Below are 18,658 nucleotides of genomic sequence, written 5' to 3' on the forward strand. Positions count from 1 at the left end.
CAGCTGACGACATACATTGTAGGTGTCCAGTGATTTTTAACAACAGAAAAACGTGTCAGCAGGCTTATATAGCGCCGTCGAGGGGGTAACGGCAGAATTAATCCAATAAATCCTTTGTATCTAAGAATTTGTACCCTAATAGAAAACACCTTGTTATCCTTTTAAAATTTACTTAAATGGCATTGTTTTAAGTATAATCCATCACGAATCACAAAGTTTGAGAGACTTGAATGGAAAAAAGAACCCAACAACACCTAGTTCCATCTAAACTCGCTACGTGGGAGCATTACCCCAGGAATTAAAGTGAAATTAAATAAAATAAAAAGTAAAATGAAATCAAATAAAAAATGACAATTTAAAGTAAATTTATAAAAAGTCTTTTTTCAGAGATACGAAGTTAGCATAAGAAACTTAATGAATACTAATTTGTTATACTACATGCATTTCATTTAAACATTAAATGCTTACTTTGGATGTTGTACCAGTATGAAAATTTGTCGGCACCGCTTGGTGAGTTGTAGGACCGACGAAATTAATTCAAAAATAAGCATTCAATGCTTATATTTATATTTTCATACTGATGTCTCTTTGTATGAAATATTGTGTATCATCGCTAATAAGTCAATATTAGCTCTTGGTCAGGGATATGAAACATATATGAAACAGCCGCATTCACATTGTATTTAGATCGCTTCTGCAACTTTAAGCATAATGCCAGAAACTTTGTAAAAATTTCTTTTTTATTGATGAAAAGATATAATTTAAGTATTTCCCATTAGTACATATCAAATTGGTCATGTAAGTTTAAACGTTTCAATTAATCTTATATTAAGAAATAGACTTTAATCAAAACGCGTAATGATTTATCTATTTGTGCTCCTAGCGAATGAATTAACTAACTTTGTTCACAGAAAATTCAACGTCGCATAATTCCAATACGAACATAACGAGAAATATACACTGAATGTAAATATCTTTACGTACTGTATTTATTTCAAGTTGATTTGATTTGTAATTAAATTTGCTGGAATGTTGCATAAAAAAGCCATGCTATTTATGCATAATGTTATTTATTGTTAACATTATGTTTATAGAATCCGAGCAAAAATGATAATTAAAACACTTATATGAGAATAAGGATTATATACTACACAAAATAAAGATTCTTTGTCACCACTTAATTAACAAACTACATGCCATTTTGATTTAATTTTGATCAATTTGGTTCAGGATTTCATATACACGTAAGTTAAAGGCTTCTGCAATTTGATTAATTCTGCAGACAAATGTTATCGGCTCGTAATCAAGTTTTGCAAACGCTATACCTAGAGGTTTTGTTGGGTTTAAGTTTTCCGTGAGGAAGACCCCCGAGCCAGAATCACCAAGATCAAAAAATTGGTCATTCATATCCTCAATTGCAAAGCAACTTTCAAAAAAATAAAATCCACCAATTCTCCATGCAATATCGTCCACACGAGGATTTACGCAAGGGGACCAGGAACCATCGAGTAAACGGCCGAATGTTTCACCAGTTGTTCCTCCTCTTTTTAATACTATCAGTTGGTCATCATAATTAAGTTCGTTTTCTTCGGCAAGACGAAGTTCCCTAAATTCTACAACAAATTGAAATCAGTAATTTAAAAGAGAAACAAAATCCAGGGAAAAAAATAATGAAGAATGTTTTCCCTCATATTTGCATCTGAGGAATTTCGAGTGATTATTAATGTACTAGTTTTTAAACATCTGTCGATAAAATTAGAATGAATTCAGCGGAGTTAAAGAAGCATTTCTAAAAGGCCAGGGGTAATCGTAATTGAGTAATCATAATCATTGTAATCGACTGTAATCTGTTTTCGAAGTAATTTTTGATTACTTGTAATCGTAATCTAATCTATTACAGCTAAAAATTTCAGTGTAATTATAATTATTATTTTGTGATTACTTTTGATTTCTCTTCAAATAAATATTTTGATGCTCTTATTGTATCCAAAAATACTTTACAAATGTTGTTTATTAAATAATTTATAGAATAAAATGTGAGTATTTATTGATCAATAATTTTCAACTTTCACTTGAGATATTTATATTGGTTTACATGAGTACATAATCAGATAATCAGTTGATCACTCTCTTTTCACTTTTCTTCACAGACTTTTTGACTTTTAGAAAAACCACAATCAATTACTTAGCTCTAGTGATTGTTAATCTCTCTATATTGATTGTAATTTGACATTTAATAAAGCAGTAGAAATTATAAAACGTTATCTTACTGAGATTAAAATGTGCTGTTAAATTCTCAGATCATTCATAATAAGAAAAACCTTTTCTTTAAAGGTATTGGCAATGAAGTGCTCCGGATTTAAAAAATCCGCACCTGCATTTTCTCTTTTATACAATGAATTAGAGTTACCCCTCTTGAATTGTTTTCCAACTGGGAGTGATCTCCCGTAATATGAGCTATTTTTTAATATTATGGTAAAAAAGCAGCGTTTCCAAGGTAAAAAAAAATATGCCATGTGTAAAGATGAAGCGATATTTATATATCGCTCTGCGTCAACAAGCAGGTTACATTGGCCTCAGAAAAGAGACGAGCAAATTCCTATATCGCAAACATTGTGAGAAAGATTTTAAATAACCTCTCGTTTTCTTATTTACTATTGACAATTGTCAGACAGACGACTGAGGAAGGGGGGAGGGAGGGTCAGATCTACCGCAACATCTTCAACATGTTGACAAGAAAAATTAAAACAAAGAGTAAACCAAACATTGATTAACTCCAATACTCTTTAACAAAAGACAATAGACCGAAAGTCTTTCATTCATTTATTTTCATACCTATTGTTTTTATATCATAGTAAAATACGCACATATATATGCATGAAGTTATTATATACAAATAAACTATTCATAGCTTCTTTATTTTGTGGACAATGAAATTATTTCCAAAATAAACTGACCTCATTCCTAAGTCAGAATTATTAATGTCTTGCATTTTAATTATTAATTTGTAAAAAAGACATTTCTGACAATAAATAATTTTGTGTTACTTTTGCTCTCTTAGAGCATGCCTGAAGGTTAACTAGGAATTCAATCAAAGTACTGAGAGTACTGAAAGACGGGGTCTTGAAAGTTTGAATTTGTAATTGTCCTGGATTTCCTCGAATATGCTTCCAAAATTTATGAGTTTGAATTATTTGTTACAATCTATGTTAATTCGGCTTTTTTGCAATTGTCTGATACTTCATGTAAATTTTACTCTATCCCGGCCTTCATAATTGTAGAAAATTGACACAACGGTATATTATGAAAAATAAGACTCCAAGGAAAAAATTTTAAAATTACTATTAACGGGGAAAATCAAACAACTATATAATAGTTCATAATTTCAATCATTAGATTTATTCAATTTTGTGATCCAAGGGAAAATCCACAAGTCGGACGGTATCCGTAATAAAAGTTTTATGAAACCCCGAAAACTCTAAAACTGCTGAATTAACAAACAAAGCGAACATTTGTATACCGATAACAAACACAGGCATCTGACGTTAGAAATATTTTTTTACAATAAAATTCCAAGAACATTGACAATAAAAAGATTTGTCACGGTCGCCATTTTGATTTTTAAGACCGACTTATTTGACACGATTTTCTTCATTTGCGATTCATGCAAAATTAATAAGTAAAAATAAATCCGTTCGCCACGTGCTACTTTTTTGTGTAAACTCGTGCATCACCTACACGAATTACGATACAACCGTTCCTTTCATTAAAAATCATACTCCGAAAATCAGAGACCTAAATAACAGAGATTGTCAACTCCGCCATTAGCAAGCAAATGTTACGTGACCAACCTTACTTTAAGAACTACAAGTGCAGCAACAATCTTGTATAAGTCATTAAATTTGAACCTGATAGTGAACATGAACATGAGCCTGTAAATATTTTAAGCATATTTTATTAATGAAATATTTACAAAAACTCTTTATTTAGTTTTTAAATTACTTTTTAAAAAACTTATTGACTTTTCAAAAAGTAATGGTAATGCATTACTTTATGCATGTAATGGTAATGTAATGCATTACTTCAAGAAAATTAAGTAATGGTAATGGTAATTAAATGCCCTAATTCATGAAGTAATGGTAATGTAATGCATTTTTTTACAATGTAATTCACCCCAAGCTGATTCCAACTAAGCCGAAAAACATGAACATTAACATTTAACTTGGTTCTTCAATCGATAAGATTGTATATATTATATGATGTACACATGTAAGTCTTCCAAAATGTATAATCTATGATAGATTTTGCTTTCAACGCATTGTTTAAATTTTAAATTCAGTTTTATCAACTAAAGAGCCAACGAACGAGAAGGAAAATTCAGACTTGTTTTTATTTTCTTTGTACAAAATTCCTTTAGAGACGAACAGAAGTCATACTGCAAGTAGACTGGAAGCCAATGAAACACCTATTTAATTTGTAAAACATCTTTTATAACCCGTCCCAATTTTAACTTCGGCTTGCGCATGAAGTTTGGTAGTATTAAGGTGAAGGATTGTCTAAATAAAATTCACAACTTTTCAAAAATGGCACATTGCGTTTGGGAACTTTAATTTCGATTCCATCATCAACCTCTTCTATTGATTAATGAGCTCGTACACCAACTGAATCGTCAACGGCGCTGTGCATTCAGTTACGTAACTCATTCCACATTTGAACCCGAGCAAGAATATTTTGATCACTAAAACTATTTGTTTATTTTCTAAATAGAATTTTGTTTATGTTTACACAGAGGATTTAAAAAGATTTAATGCTTGTTTTTATAATACATATTTACTGAAATGCTTAAAAAAACCTTTCTGCACTATTTTCTTGCGCGTATACTCAATTCATGTGTTCTACGCGTGCCTTCCGGTTTGAGACTTCGGCTGACAGTAAACCAATAGACGGGGTCACGTGACCCCGTCTAAAAATATTAGAACCTTCTTCTTTCTTGATACCTCAAAGATAAGTATAAATAATTTTTAATGATCTTTATTATCTACTGTGTGTGTAAGGTGACAAAATCAAGGACGGTAACTCTTGATTAGGAAAGAGGAAATTGAGGTTCACACTTTTCTGAAAATATTAGCCCTATATTTCATTATCAGTAGGATATCATATACAATCGACTTACAATAATAGGTATCATTTAATTTATAATCACATATCTCACTCATCAAAATATTGCTCCTTTAAAAAATTAATTATTGCAATTTGTTCCTTGAATTACATTGAAATCAATGTTGAATGCGAAATTAATATCTTTGGAAATATTTTTAATAAGGATGAAAAGAGGGGTCTGTAGTGTTTGTTGTTGTCTATATAGACACATATAAATTCATTTAAGAATCTATGAAAAATTTTGTCCCGAAACCAGAAACGTTGGCAATGTCCTTGATTCAATATCAATTTAAAGAGTTGACACAATATGATCTGCAGAAGTGTCATTCAAATGTTATTGAAATACAACAACATTGAAGCAATCAATTGTTAATCAACAGCATGTTATAAAAAACCGATTATAGGACAAAAATAAATGTAAGCTTATTTCAAGCCATCAACAATTTCTTATCAAAGTTATGCCAGCTCAATCATTCTAGTTTATTCTAGTTTAATGATTATTCTACTACCTACCAAAAAGTTTGCAACATTATAATGTAAACGATTCCATATATGTAAAGGAATAATAGATGTGTTCCCTGTCAAATATACAGGGTGCAAGCACTCTTAATTATGATCACTGACTGACTATAATCCTATAATAACCCTTTCCCCCAACCGTGTCATACAAACCCACAGCGTAACATGTAAAAAAATACTTTTAAACTGAGAAATTACAAAAGTTTGCCTTTCTTTACATTCTTAAGAATTTCTTGACCGTTCTCTGAATTAGAAACTTCAATATAAAAGTTTAAGGGTCCGTTCCTCTATATCTTTATAGTGACCGTTAATTGAAAATTTTTGGCGTATTGTAGGGAACATTATTTTAAGCATCTCCTCCTCTATATTTGCTTTTTGAATTTTTTTTCTTATTTTTGAAATATTAAAAATCAAAGACTTGATCTTTTTGTCCCTTAAAATCTCTTATTAAGTACCATAACAGAAAAGAAGTTTTCTATTTAAGCAAATAGCTGTAATTTGAACATATTTGCTAATGCTTAACACAACGAATAATACCTAAGTAAAGGGCTATGGATAAAAGACTCTAGATTTAAATGGCTCCAAATTTAAAGGCTCGTCCACTTTTTCTTAAAGTGGATTAAAAAATTAAAACAAATTTAGTTGAACGAGTGTTAAGAAGTTTTCCGTTTTCTAAATTTCTGAAAAAGAAACTTTAAGGCGTTTACGGAGTCAATACTTTGTCTTCTTATTGGGGCGTTTCGGAATTGTTTATGGGTGTACTGTATTATTTTTAGCATTTCCTTTTCTATTTTCCTTCTTTTTTAAAGAAGAAATAAGAAAATAAAAGTAGGGTTTTCCGTTTAAAACAGAGAAACCTAATAGAATATAAGAAAGAAAGACAATACAATAACAGTAAGGCCTTCTGCGGAAGACAAAAGCTCTTAACCAGTTCAAATGTCTTCTTATCTCCCGCAAACAGAGTAGATTTTACTCTTGATACAAGACATTTCCAATGTCGATATTGAAAAATTAAAGAAAAATATGGTTTAAAAATATTTACCTGCTTCTTTTGGCTTGTGGTTTTGAACAAAGGCTGCGTCTATTCCGATTTCTTCAGGTCCCCAATTCCCGCAAAATGATTCTTGTACTATTCCAATGCCTTGCCCATTGGTATTATTGGGTAACAGTGGGTGGACTATTTCCTGTCTAGAATCGCCAGTATCATACTCTGATAATAAAGTTTTTTTGAAGTATAAATCTCCTAAATTTTCTGCTGCAACATGCGCGGCTGTGAGGAACCCCGAAGCTTCTTTATCAGATCCGATGGTCTTCACAAAAAATCCGGCAGAGCCATAGCCATTTGAAGGTAGCCCAATACAACAACCATAATTCGGATGATCGACTCCGTGACAGTCAAAGCAAGCTCCGAACATGATGTTGTCCTCTCGAATATCACAAATGCATCCTTCTAACATTTTTGGTATTGGCTTTTCTCCAAATGGGATCAAATTTTCATCTAGGCAATAAATGATAATGCAGGGTATTTTACCAGGGTCCATGTTACCTATTCCAAGTCCAACGATACTTGAATGACTTGCAAAAAGCCTTTCTCCCTGAAGTTTTATTATTTTACCTATTTTTTCTCGCTCATTCTGGTCAATGCGATAAGAACTGTGGTTTTTCTTTTCCCTTGCTTTCTTTTTAGATATGCTAGAAACCACAACGAAATCAACTTTTTCAGGAATACCGGGTCTATTCCTGAAAATCCTTTTAGCTTCTTCGTCATCATGGCTTAAAATGACCTTCAGTGTTGGTTTTTTGTCCTTTAAACCAGCAATAAGGTTCAAAACTGATGGGCAACTGCTAAGATCATTTATGTTCTTCACTTCTTCCCGTTTTTTCCATATTGAAACCACTATAGAAAAATCAAAATGAGACAATGTACAAAAGTAAACCTTCTTTGAACAAAAGGTCCATGGGCCACATTGTTCATCCAAACAATAGTTCTTGTATCATTTAATTTTGAAAAGTTAAGATGTGAAACTTTTTTAAAGTATCGAAAACCCTCGTATATTCCAAAATTTGACAATACATTTAACAACATATAAGAAGAAGCCTACTAGTGTTGGTGATCATATCCTAAGATTTAAGATGCATCAACTATATATAGCCAATCTAAATGACATAGGCCTCAACGAATTGAAGGTAACAAAATTGTAAAATTAATTTTTCTTGATTTTCACAAATGTAAGAAAGTAACTGTGACCTTGATATAAGGATATGAAGATATGAGTATGTTAAACGTAGTAAAATACCGTAACTAAACGTAGCATTGTTTTTCTTGAAAAGAAGTTTTTCTATAAACTTCTTTTTGGAACTTTGAATCTTTAATCATTGGTCTGAGGGTCATGGTTTTAACAAAGTAGAATCTAATAGTTAGCTATCTTAGAATGCTTGCCTGATAATCTTACAAATCGTATTTAAACCAATTTTCTATATCTTTGAATTTTTAACTTTGAATACAGTGTACCTATATGGGCCATAGTATTGACCTGAGGATCATGATTTAACAATCTAAACTATCTACAGACGCATGTATCGTATTTTCACAAAATATAGCGTTGTAGATCTTAAGAAGAAGAGTTTTAAACGTGTTTCATATATATTTCTATTTTCAAATTTAAAAATTTCATGGGGTCCCTGTATTGTCCTCAAGATCCCAATTTTAACAATTGAAATTACATTTTTGAGAATTTTTGAAAAGGAATCTAACAAGTTGTAGCATTGTTATTCTTAATAATAAGATTTTTTAAACAGTTTCCCCATATATTTCTATGTACACTTTGAATCCCTTCTGGGGCTCTGGTATTGATCTGGGGGTCATAATTGACCAATTCAGAATCTAAACTATCTTAGGCTGTTTGTATAGTAATCTCACAAATTGTAGTATTGTAGTTCTAGAAAAGAAGATTTTTAAAGCATTTTCCTTTTCGTTTGTATGTTTAACTTTGAACCCTTTTTGACGCCTCGGTATTTGTCTGGGGTTACGGTTTCAACAATTTATAATCTACACTATCTGATAACAAATTGTAGCAATGTAGCAATATCTGGAAAACATTTTTTTGCGGACATTTCGATAAGGAATGTCAATTTTACTCGGTTAGCACAGTCGAGGTCTCCAGTCGATAGAGTCAAGTCTGGCTAAAATTGTTGGCCACCCTTGGGGCCCCAGTGTCACGGTTTCAACAATTTAAGATCTTAACAGGTTTAGGATGCTCTATCATCACAAATTATCGCATTGTAGTTTTTGAGGAAAATATTTTTAAACAATTTCCCTATACATTTCTATGTTTAGCATTGACATCCCCCTCCTCTGGGGCCTGAGTATTGGTTTGGGGGTCATTATTTAAAGAATTTAGAATTTTCATTATATATTTTTAAGCTATGATGTAAATATTGGCATTTTTGGTGCAGTGATTTTCGAAAGCAGATTTTTGAAGACACATAACCCATTTTTACTGTTACATAACTAACTCTCTTTTAAAATGTTTACGCCCCGTTTTTACCAATTAAGAATATCCATCCCATCAGGATACTCTGTAATATGTTTTACGGTGCGACCGTTGGGGCGAGCGCAGCAGGTGATCAAAAATTAATTATGATATTTTTCCAGTAAATGTTCATTATGCATGTCATAATTCATAAGATTTTTTATTTATTTATATACCAATCTGATTAAAATCAGATCTTTGTAACGCTCCGAAATTCTGATAGTCGCTGAACAAAGTGTAGCGACACCAAAATTTGTCGGAGCGGATCAAAGATCTGATTTTAATCAGACTGTTTATATACTGGTCGCACGCCAGTATAGAATTTATCTCGGAAAAAAATGTTGAATAATAAAGATTTTAAAAAAATGTACATTGCAGTTTATTTCCTCTTTTCTTGCAGCAGACATTTTTCTTAAACTTACAAATAAAAATTTACCTATCACAGATCCCCCCCCCCCCGTTTAAAAATGATCAAATTTACGTATAAAAAATATTGTTGATCACATAAGAAAAATGGATCCCCCGGGAGCATATAATACCGTAAATAGTAGTGAAAATAAAGACACCTTTGAGCAACTAAAGAGCTAAAGGCATACCACGCACTCCCCATTCCTCACCCCGATTAGAATTTTCCTGATTTTGAGAATTTTATTTTTCTTTTTGCTTGTGAAGATTTTTTGAATGATGTTGCCACGCCCCATTTAAAAAAGGTTCCTGGAAATTACCGTAAATATAGTGAATAAAATAAATGTGAGCATTCATCCAAATGAGAGCGAGTTACAGTTGTTTCCTGTCGCTGGAGAAATGTCCCGATTCGTTAGCTTTGCAAGATTTTGAGAAGATTTTAGTATTCATATTTCAGCAGATTTACAATAGCTACTTAGAGTAGTTTCCCCTTATTGTGACGTCAAAGTTCACGTCGGTCAAGTGTAGTCTGTCTCTTTGAAAACACACTAGAAAAAACTAAAAATTTAACACATTTGAAAAATAAATCCTGTACAAATTTTATGAGGAATTTTCTTAACAATTTCGGTTGTCCTGAAGAGTACGACCAGAATTTCAATCATTTCTAAATAGTCCTAGTGTGCTAAATGAATTGGGCGTTGTGTTTTTTTTAGACGTGAAAGAAATTAGAAAAAAACATAAAAGTCGTAGAAATAAACTTGATATACATATTTCGTGCAGTTCATATATTTCTTATGTTAAAAAAAACTTTCGCTAATACATGTAAATAGTATGACGAATAATCATTAAATTTGAATTAAATTAAATATCTCCTTTGCTGAAAATTTAAACATTAGCATGCACACTTATTTACTTTCGTTTATATCCATGCACTCAGTTTTCTGTGTCCATTCCTCGAGCTTTTTGGATACATTCTTCAGATCCCCAGTTGTTGTTCTGCATGTTTTCTCTACCATCGGCAATATTTTGCTCACGAGAGTATCTTTATTTTTAGAAACTGTCTTAAAAATTTCATCTGCAACTTGTCCCCGCCAGCTTTCAGAGTTAACATCTACCGAAAACACGAAATGCATAACTAAGGATACAACAGCAGCAGCTGCACCAACAACCGGATTGATAACTGAAGCGATGACAAACAACAATACAACCGTGACAGTTGCAAAGATATCATCAGAAATATTGAATCGAAGTCTTATTAGATCATGTCTTAACGCACTCTGGATTTTTGATTCGATATGACGAAGTATCCCCTTGCATATTTCAGATGCAAATGCTTTGCCTACTGAGCGCAAAGTATTTGTCACTAATTCAGCTTTGATTCGTCTAACAGTTACAAAGAATCGACATACGTAACTGTTACTGTAAACTGTTCCAACATCCTCCCCATCTGTGATAAATTCGTTGAAACAAATGTTTCTTATGTTTTCTCTCGAATAAGCCTTTTTTGCAGCTTCATCAATAATGGAAAAAAGTTCTTTAGAAGGAATGCTTTGTATTAAAGACTGGATAGTTCTCTGAATTGACATTACTTTTGCATTTGCGCTCATTTTTGCAATATCAGAAAAATCCTCATATTCGTGTTGTATATGCAGCATTTTTGAGCAAAATAGACTTTCATATTCTCTGTAAACGCGGAGTTTTGTTTCGATAACACGAAGAGATTTGCTGTGCACAAGAATTACTTTGAGAATTCTTTCGTTTTTTAGGTGAGCGGTCTTGATCCATAAGTCAGGATCCTAAACCAAAAAAAAAAGAATGAATAAACTTTATTTAAATTTTCATAATTTTATTAATGTTCAACAATTAAAATTTTATCAAAACATACCCGTTTTACTACTTGAAGATCATCTTTTTCAAAGAAAACGTCAACATCAAAAACACAAATAGTTCCTGAATCTTCTTTTCCAGACACATTATCGAGTTTTGTTAGATTAAGTTTTTCTGATAGAAGTTTAATTTGCGACACGGTTTCTTCAAGATGTGAAGCTAACAATAAACTCTTGGCAAAAGACTCTGGATCTTCTGGGACACGGAGAGCTGTTTCCACGGAGTCAAAGAGGACTTTAAGTTCAGGTGATCTAATTACCCGAGGGAATGCACCAGTATCCATATTTTCTACTTTGTACCAGTGCTACAATGACACACAATCATTTATGTTAGAATTATATAATAAAAATCCATGCACTATTCACAAAACTTTCTTATGATTTAGATATATCTTAAGAACATAAACTGCCATAGGATATCGTATAATTTTTTATACAATTCGCAATAAAGGTATATGCCAGCATGAGTTATGCATTGAGGATTACATTATACTAAACTTAATTTATTTCGTGCCTTGTGAAACGAAAATGATAGTTCTTATGATTGCCATTCTTATGTCAATCTAAAGAAAATCTTAAGATATGCCTTACATAAATCTTACGATAGATTTGCAAAATCAAGCCCAGGCATTATACATGTATATAGATGGAATATGTGCCATTAAAAAACTCCGGTTATTTAATTAAACAAACTTTTCAAAACTAAAACCTAATGTAAACTTTCCAATCTCATTTGTTAACTATAATCATCATTATCAAGGGTGTTGTTTACTCAGGGTCGAGTTCTCGAAATCGAATTGTTATAAAGTTCAATCGATGAGTAAAATTTGTTCTAAACACAAAAAGTACTTATGAAATGAATTATTATTGCCATAACATTCGATACTTTTATTCTATTATGGAATTAGGCTCAAACAAAAATAGACTCTTAGCCAAACAGAGGAAATTTGAACTAAATTTTACAGATTTTTTTTCGGCTAAACATTTTTGGCAGTACTCTAATATTAAAAAAATGATTTTTTATTTTATTGTATATAATTTGGCATATCTCCTGTTGGTTTTACCTCACTTATTCATTAAAATAATCCTACGGCACGAATTGCAAAACTATTACAAAAATTAAAAAATGATAAAAAACACCTTATCTCAAAATTTTGATCATTGACCTTAAATTTTATGCGAACAGAATAAGGTTAATATAAGAAGTTAAATACTATATAAGTTTTTGTATTATCATCATTCAATTTTTTGTAAAAAAAAATGGATCAAAAATGGATCGGGATTTGAAAACTGAAATTCAGACTTGGATATTTTTTCAAAAATTGTTCCTGAAATCTTAATGCTTAATATTTATTTAGTGCCACTTCTATTCATAAACTGTATTCCATTTTTTTAAATTGTTTTATTATTTGTAAAATTTTTGCAATTAAGAAAATCTCAATCATAATGTAAAATTTTATGAGATTTTTCTTGATTTTTCATAAAATATTCAATGGCCATTAACTCAAAAAGAAGGTCATTGACCTAATTTTTTGAAAGTGAAAAATAACACTACAATCAAAGGTCTATGACATACAATATATTGTTTTTCATTATCATCAGTGGATTTTTTTTCATTATAAGTAAACGTCATCCTTAACTTGCTTACATCTATCAATATAATAATAAAGGTATTCCAATTTTAACTTTTATTAGTAATATTACTGTTATTGCATTGTTAAATTTCACTTGATTTAGATGAATATGTGAAACAAAATTTTAAAAAATCAAGAGGCCCATGGGGCCACATCGCTCACCTGAGCAACAATGGCTTTATATGGGTGTTCAAAGGATATTGTGCCATATGGCCCCGCGGTAGAAAAACAAATAAATGAATACCATAAAATAAACTGAATCAAAATTTTACACTTATTTTCCTACACTTAATCTTTGACATTTGTACCCTTAGGAAATACCATTTTTTTCCCAAAAAATAAGATCCTTTGCAAGATATAAAACTAAATTTTTTGTGAGGGTACACTGTTAACTTCCAATTCCCTTTATTTTAGTTCTGCCCCCTTACTTTATAAAACGATCAAATTATATATGAGAATATGCATATAGGTACATATTCATTTTCAACTACATTGTACTAGCTAGTTATTGTATTTTATTTTAAAAATTCCTGTATGTGAAAGAAGAAAATTGTAACTCAAGGCGCTCAAATTTAAAACATTCAAAAATTTAATTGGTCTTCCGCATTATAAACCATTGTTGTTTACCAGGCGTGAACTCGTGCGCCATTTTATAGCCTTACTCACTTGATCGATGAATACACTCGAATGAAAAATGTTGTCATGTTATATGTCAAAGAGCTAATACATATATAATCAATGCATAGGCGTCGGAACTGGGTGGAAGGGGGAATCCCCACTTTCTTTTGCAAAGTTAGACATAGCAATACTCAAAATCTTTTTTTCTTTGCTTGTCAAGATTTCTGATAAGGTCTATCCCCCAACCCTCTCAATGAGCCTCAGACTACAATGTATTGACAGTCATATTGCTCTTTTTACTAAGGCCCACTCATTATTTTCATCTCTATTCAAAATCAACGATAACAAATACCTTCAAATCAAGATGATTTTCTTAAAATTTTCTTAAGAATAGCGATAATACATTTAACCCTGTAAAAATAATGTTTTAAACTGTTTTAAAGAGGTCGTTTTAATTTAATTGTGTCTGAAAAACCAACAAAGTTGGTGTAGTTTCATCGTATAAGGAGCGGGCCCAAAAAAGTTATTACAGCATATCATCCTTCAAATTTTCTGTACAAGTATTTAACGTTTAGTGAGACATTTCTAGTGATAAATCAAAATTTCAGTGTCAATCGTAGAATTATAAGCAAGATACAGAACTCACAATTCTGCTTGGTTTGAGTCAATGTTTTTGTTCACAAGAGTTAATTACATTGAAGTTAAGATTTTTAAACTTGGTATTTCCTATTCAGAATGAACAAAAGAATGGCCTCAGTTCCGTGAGCAAAGCTCTGTATCTTGCATATAATTCGAAACTCGACACAGCTGAATATGGTTAGTAAAGAGAAAATTGTAATCAATTACAAGTAAAACAGAGGAAACATGCACTAAAACAAAGAAAGAGCACAATTTTTTTTCATAATATATATATACCTATATATTTCCAGCAGCAAAAACAATCACCGTAACCCTAACCGTTTAGACTGAAAATGCAGAGTACAAAACACATTGCATTATACCGGTAATCAACCATAACGTAGAGATTGTACCGAATTACCAATAGAATGTATAGTATTTATAATATAATACGTTGTTAGTGCATCAGATTTTGCTAATTTGGCACAGGTAAAGAATTAACCGTCTGATTTACCGAAGTCTATATTTGATTCGATACGTAAAAATTCCAAAATACAGGCAATATTTCCCCTCAAGTTAAAAAGCATTAACGAAATTCAAAACAACGTAAAACCACGGTCACGAGTGAAATGTCAACGCATTGAAAGTTTGAACCTCAATTCACTTCACGAAATCGGCACAAATATATTTAGCATGTTTCAAGTATCCCTTCGCACATAAATTGTTGCACAACAAGCAAATTCATCTTTGTCAGTCTGTAGAATTACAATAGAACAATAGAATTGTTGATAATGTAAATAGAATCGCGTGTACATGTAGACTCCGTTATCGAGTTATTTGCTCATACCAATTTCATTTGTAATTTTATGTAGGAATTAATGCAGTACATCTGTGAACACCGTGCAGGAACGAAATTGAGTATAGTGTGTAACCTTACACAGAGCTCTTAATATTTCCTCTACGTTTATATTATCTAATCAACGATAAAGAATATTGTTAAGAAATATGATTTCACAAACGAAACACCAATATTGGCTTTTAATTTTTTTAAAAACAATTTAATATTATACAATTTTAGCCTTTTGATGAGGTCGATACATTGTTTTTATTATAGACCTGATGATAGTATAGCAACTGAGGACGAAGATGCAAGTATTAATCCGCCTGACGTTACGTTTGATTTTGTACAATTTGGTGTCATTTTAAAATCAAATGACTGTTTTAATCTACAGTTTATGGCAAAAAAATTTAGATGTTATTATATATATATAATAATAAGCAGTGAAATCATTATCTATAAGATTGTATACGATGTAAAATGCTTCAGGACAAATTACGCTTTTTATAAGCCGCTTCGTGGTTTATAAATCGTTAACTCCCCAAAGCCATTTTATATCGTAAAACACTAATAAATATTAGATTCATTCCTTAAATAAAACAGAAGCGTGGTCTGCATGCTGCAAACGCATTAATACACAAAAGAAAGAGAAAGAAACACTAATGTTTTCAGTCGAGCGACGCCGAAATTAGTAATACTGACGTTCTGTTTTATTTATTCTCTGATCAGGTTTAATGTTGGTCTAAAGTAGTTTTCCCTTTCATAAAATGGCCAAAATATTCATTTAATACCAATGAATTATCTTGCACATTCATCAGGGTGTTTTCAACACAGATAATTACACTAACAAGGTTTGGGTCGGACCCAAACCTTGTTAGTGTAATTATCTGTGTTGAAAACACCCTGATGAATATGCAAGATAATTCATTGGTATTAAATGAATATTTTGGCCATTTTATTTTGGGGAGTTAACGATTTATAAACCACGAAGCGGCTTATAAAAAGCGTAATTTGTCCTGAAGCATTTTACATCGTATACAATCTTATAGATAATGATTTCACTGCTTATTATTATATATATATAATAACATCTAAATTTTTTTGCCATAAACTGTAGATTAAAACAGTCATTTGATTTTAAAATGACACCAAATTGTACAAAATCAAACGTAACGTCAGGCGGATTAATACTTGCATCTTCGTCCTCAGTTGCTATACTATCATCAGGTCTATAATAAAAACAATGTATCGACCTCATCAAAAGGCTAAAATTGTATAATATTAAATTGTTTTTAAAAAAATTAAAAGCCAATATTGGTGTTTCGTTTGTGAAATCATATTTCTTAACAATATTCTTTATCGTTGATTAGATAATATAAACGTAGAGGAAATATTAAGAGCTCTGTGTAAGGTTACACACTATACTCAATTTCGTTCCTGCACGGTGTTCACAGATGTACTGCATTAATTCCTACATAAAATTACAAATGAAATTGGTATGAGCAAATAACTCGATAACGGAGTCTACATGTACACGCGATTCTATTTACATTATCAACAATTCTATTGTTCTATTGTAATTCTACAGACTGACAAAGATGAATTTGCTTGTTGTGCAACAATTTATGTGCGAAGGGATACTTGAAACATGCTAAATATATTTGTGCCGATTTCGTGAAGTGAATTGAGGTTCAAACTTTCAATGCGTTGACATTTCACTCGTGACCGTGGTTTTACGTTGTTTTGAATTTCGTTAATGCTTTTTAACTTGAGGGGAAATATTGCCTGTATTTTGGAATTTTTACGTATCGAATCAAATATAGACTTCGGTAAATCAGACGGTTAATTCTTTACCTGTGCCAAATTAGCAAAATCTGATGCACTAACAACGTATTATATTATAAATACTATACATTCTATTGGTAATTCGGTACAATCTCTACGTTATGGTTGATTACCGGTATAATGCAATGTGTTTTGTACTCTGCATTTTCAGTCTAAACGGTTAGGGTTACGGTGATTGTTTTTGCTGCTGGAAATATATAGGTATATATATATTATGAAAAAAAATTGTGCTCTTTCTTTGTTTTAGTGCATGTTTCCTCTGTTTTACTGGTAATTGATTACAATTTTCTCTTTACTAACCATATTCAGCTGTGTCGAGTTTCGAATTATATGCAAGATACAGAGCTTTGCTCACGGAACTGAGGCCATTCTTTTGTTCATTCTGAATAGGAAATACCAAGTTTAAAAATCTTAACTTCAATGTAATTAACTCTTGTGAACAAAAACATTGACTCAAACCAAGCAGAATTGTGAGTTCTGTATCTTGCTTATAATTCTACGATTGACACTGAAATTTTGATTTATCACTAGAAATGTCTCACTAAACGTTAAATACTTGTACAGAAAATTTGAAGGATGATATGCTGTAATAACTTTTTTGGGCCCGCTCCTTATACGATGAAACTACACCAACTTTGTTGGTTTTTCAGACACAATTAAATTAAAACGACCTCTTTAAAACAGTTTAAAACATTATTTTTACAGGGTTAAATGTATTATCGCTATTCTTAAGAAAATTTTAAGAAAATCATCTTGATTTGAAGGTATTTGTTATCGTTGATTTTGAATAGAGATGAAAATAATGAGTGGGCCTTAGTAAAAAGAGCAATATGACTGTCAATACATTGTAGTCTGAGGCTCATTGAGAGGGTTGGGGGATAGACCTTATCAGAAATCTTGACAAGCAAAGAAAAAAAGATTTTGAGTATTGCTATGTCTAACTTTGCAAAAGAAAGTGGGGATTCCCCCTTCCACCCAGTTCCGACGCCTATGCATTGATTATATATGTATTAGCTCTTTAACATATAACATGACAACATTTTTCATTCGAGTGTATTCATCGATCAAGTGAGTAAGGCTATAAAATGGCGCACGAGTTCACGCCTGGTAAACAACAATGGTTTATAATGCGGAAGACCAATTAAATTTTTGAATGTTTTAAATTTTGAGCGCCTTGAGTTACAATTTTCTTCTTTCACATACAGGAATTTTTAAAATAAAATACAATAACTAGCTAGTACAATGTAGTTGAAAATGAATATGTACCTATATGCATATTCTCATATATAATTTGATCGTTTTATAAAGTAAGGGGGCAGAACTAAAATAAAGGGAATTGGAAGTTAACAGTGTACCCTCACAAAAAATTTAGTTTTATATCTTGCAAAGGATCTTATTTTTGGGGAAAAAAATGGTATTTCCTAAGGGTACAAATGTCAAAGATTAAGTGTAGGAAAATAAGTGTAAAATTTTGATTCAGTTTATTTTATGGTATTCATTTATTTGTTTTTCTACCGCGGGGCCATATGGCACAATATCCTTTGAACACCCATATAAAGCCATTGTTGCTCAGGTGAGCGATGTGGCCCCATGGGCCTCTTG

The 18,658-nt window shown here is 31.5% G+C and overlaps 1 protein-coding gene across 1 annotated transcript; it reads right to left on the reverse strand.

Annotated features, from left to right (window-relative positions):
* Positions 1 to 529: 529 nt before the first annotated feature.
* Positions 530 to 11,800, reverse strand: LOC128163656 (uncharacterized). The gene is made up of 4 exons (XM_052827281.1): positions 11,503 to 11,800; positions 10,531 to 11,413; positions 6,722 to 7,576; positions 530 to 1,613 (listed from the first exon to the last, which is right to left on the reverse strand). The coding sequence occupies exons 1-4, from the start codon at positions 11,785 to 11,787 to the stop codon at positions 1,207 to 1,209; spliced, it is 2,430 nt and encodes an 809-aa protein (XP_052683241.1). The 5' UTR covers positions 11,788 to 11,800; the 3' UTR covers positions 530 to 1,206.
* Positions 11,801 to 18,658: the final 6,858 nt, after the last annotated feature.

Source organism: Crassostrea angulata, chromosome 9 (genome assembly GCF_025612915.1).
Source record: "Crassostrea angulata isolate pt1a10 chromosome 9, ASM2561291v2, whole genome shotgun sequence".
NCBI classification, from domain to species: Eukaryota; Metazoa; Mollusca; class Bivalvia; order Ostreida; family Ostreidae; genus Magallana; species Magallana angulata.

Bases quoted from the DNA above. Each gene is read 5' to 3' on its own strand.
- LOC128163656 (XM_052827281.1), bottom strand. From the start codon at position 11,787: ATGGATACTGGTGCATTCCCTCGGGTAATTAGATCACCTGAACTTAAA. The intron at 11,414-11,502 runs GTATGTTTTGAT...TTTTTGGTTTAG, and splicing joins ATCTTCAAGTAGTAAAACGG to GATCCTGACTTATGGATCAA. The intron at 1,614-6,721 runs GTAAATATTTTT...AATTTGTTGTAG, and splicing joins CCACAAGCCAAAAGAAGCAG to AATTTAGGGAACTTCGTCTT.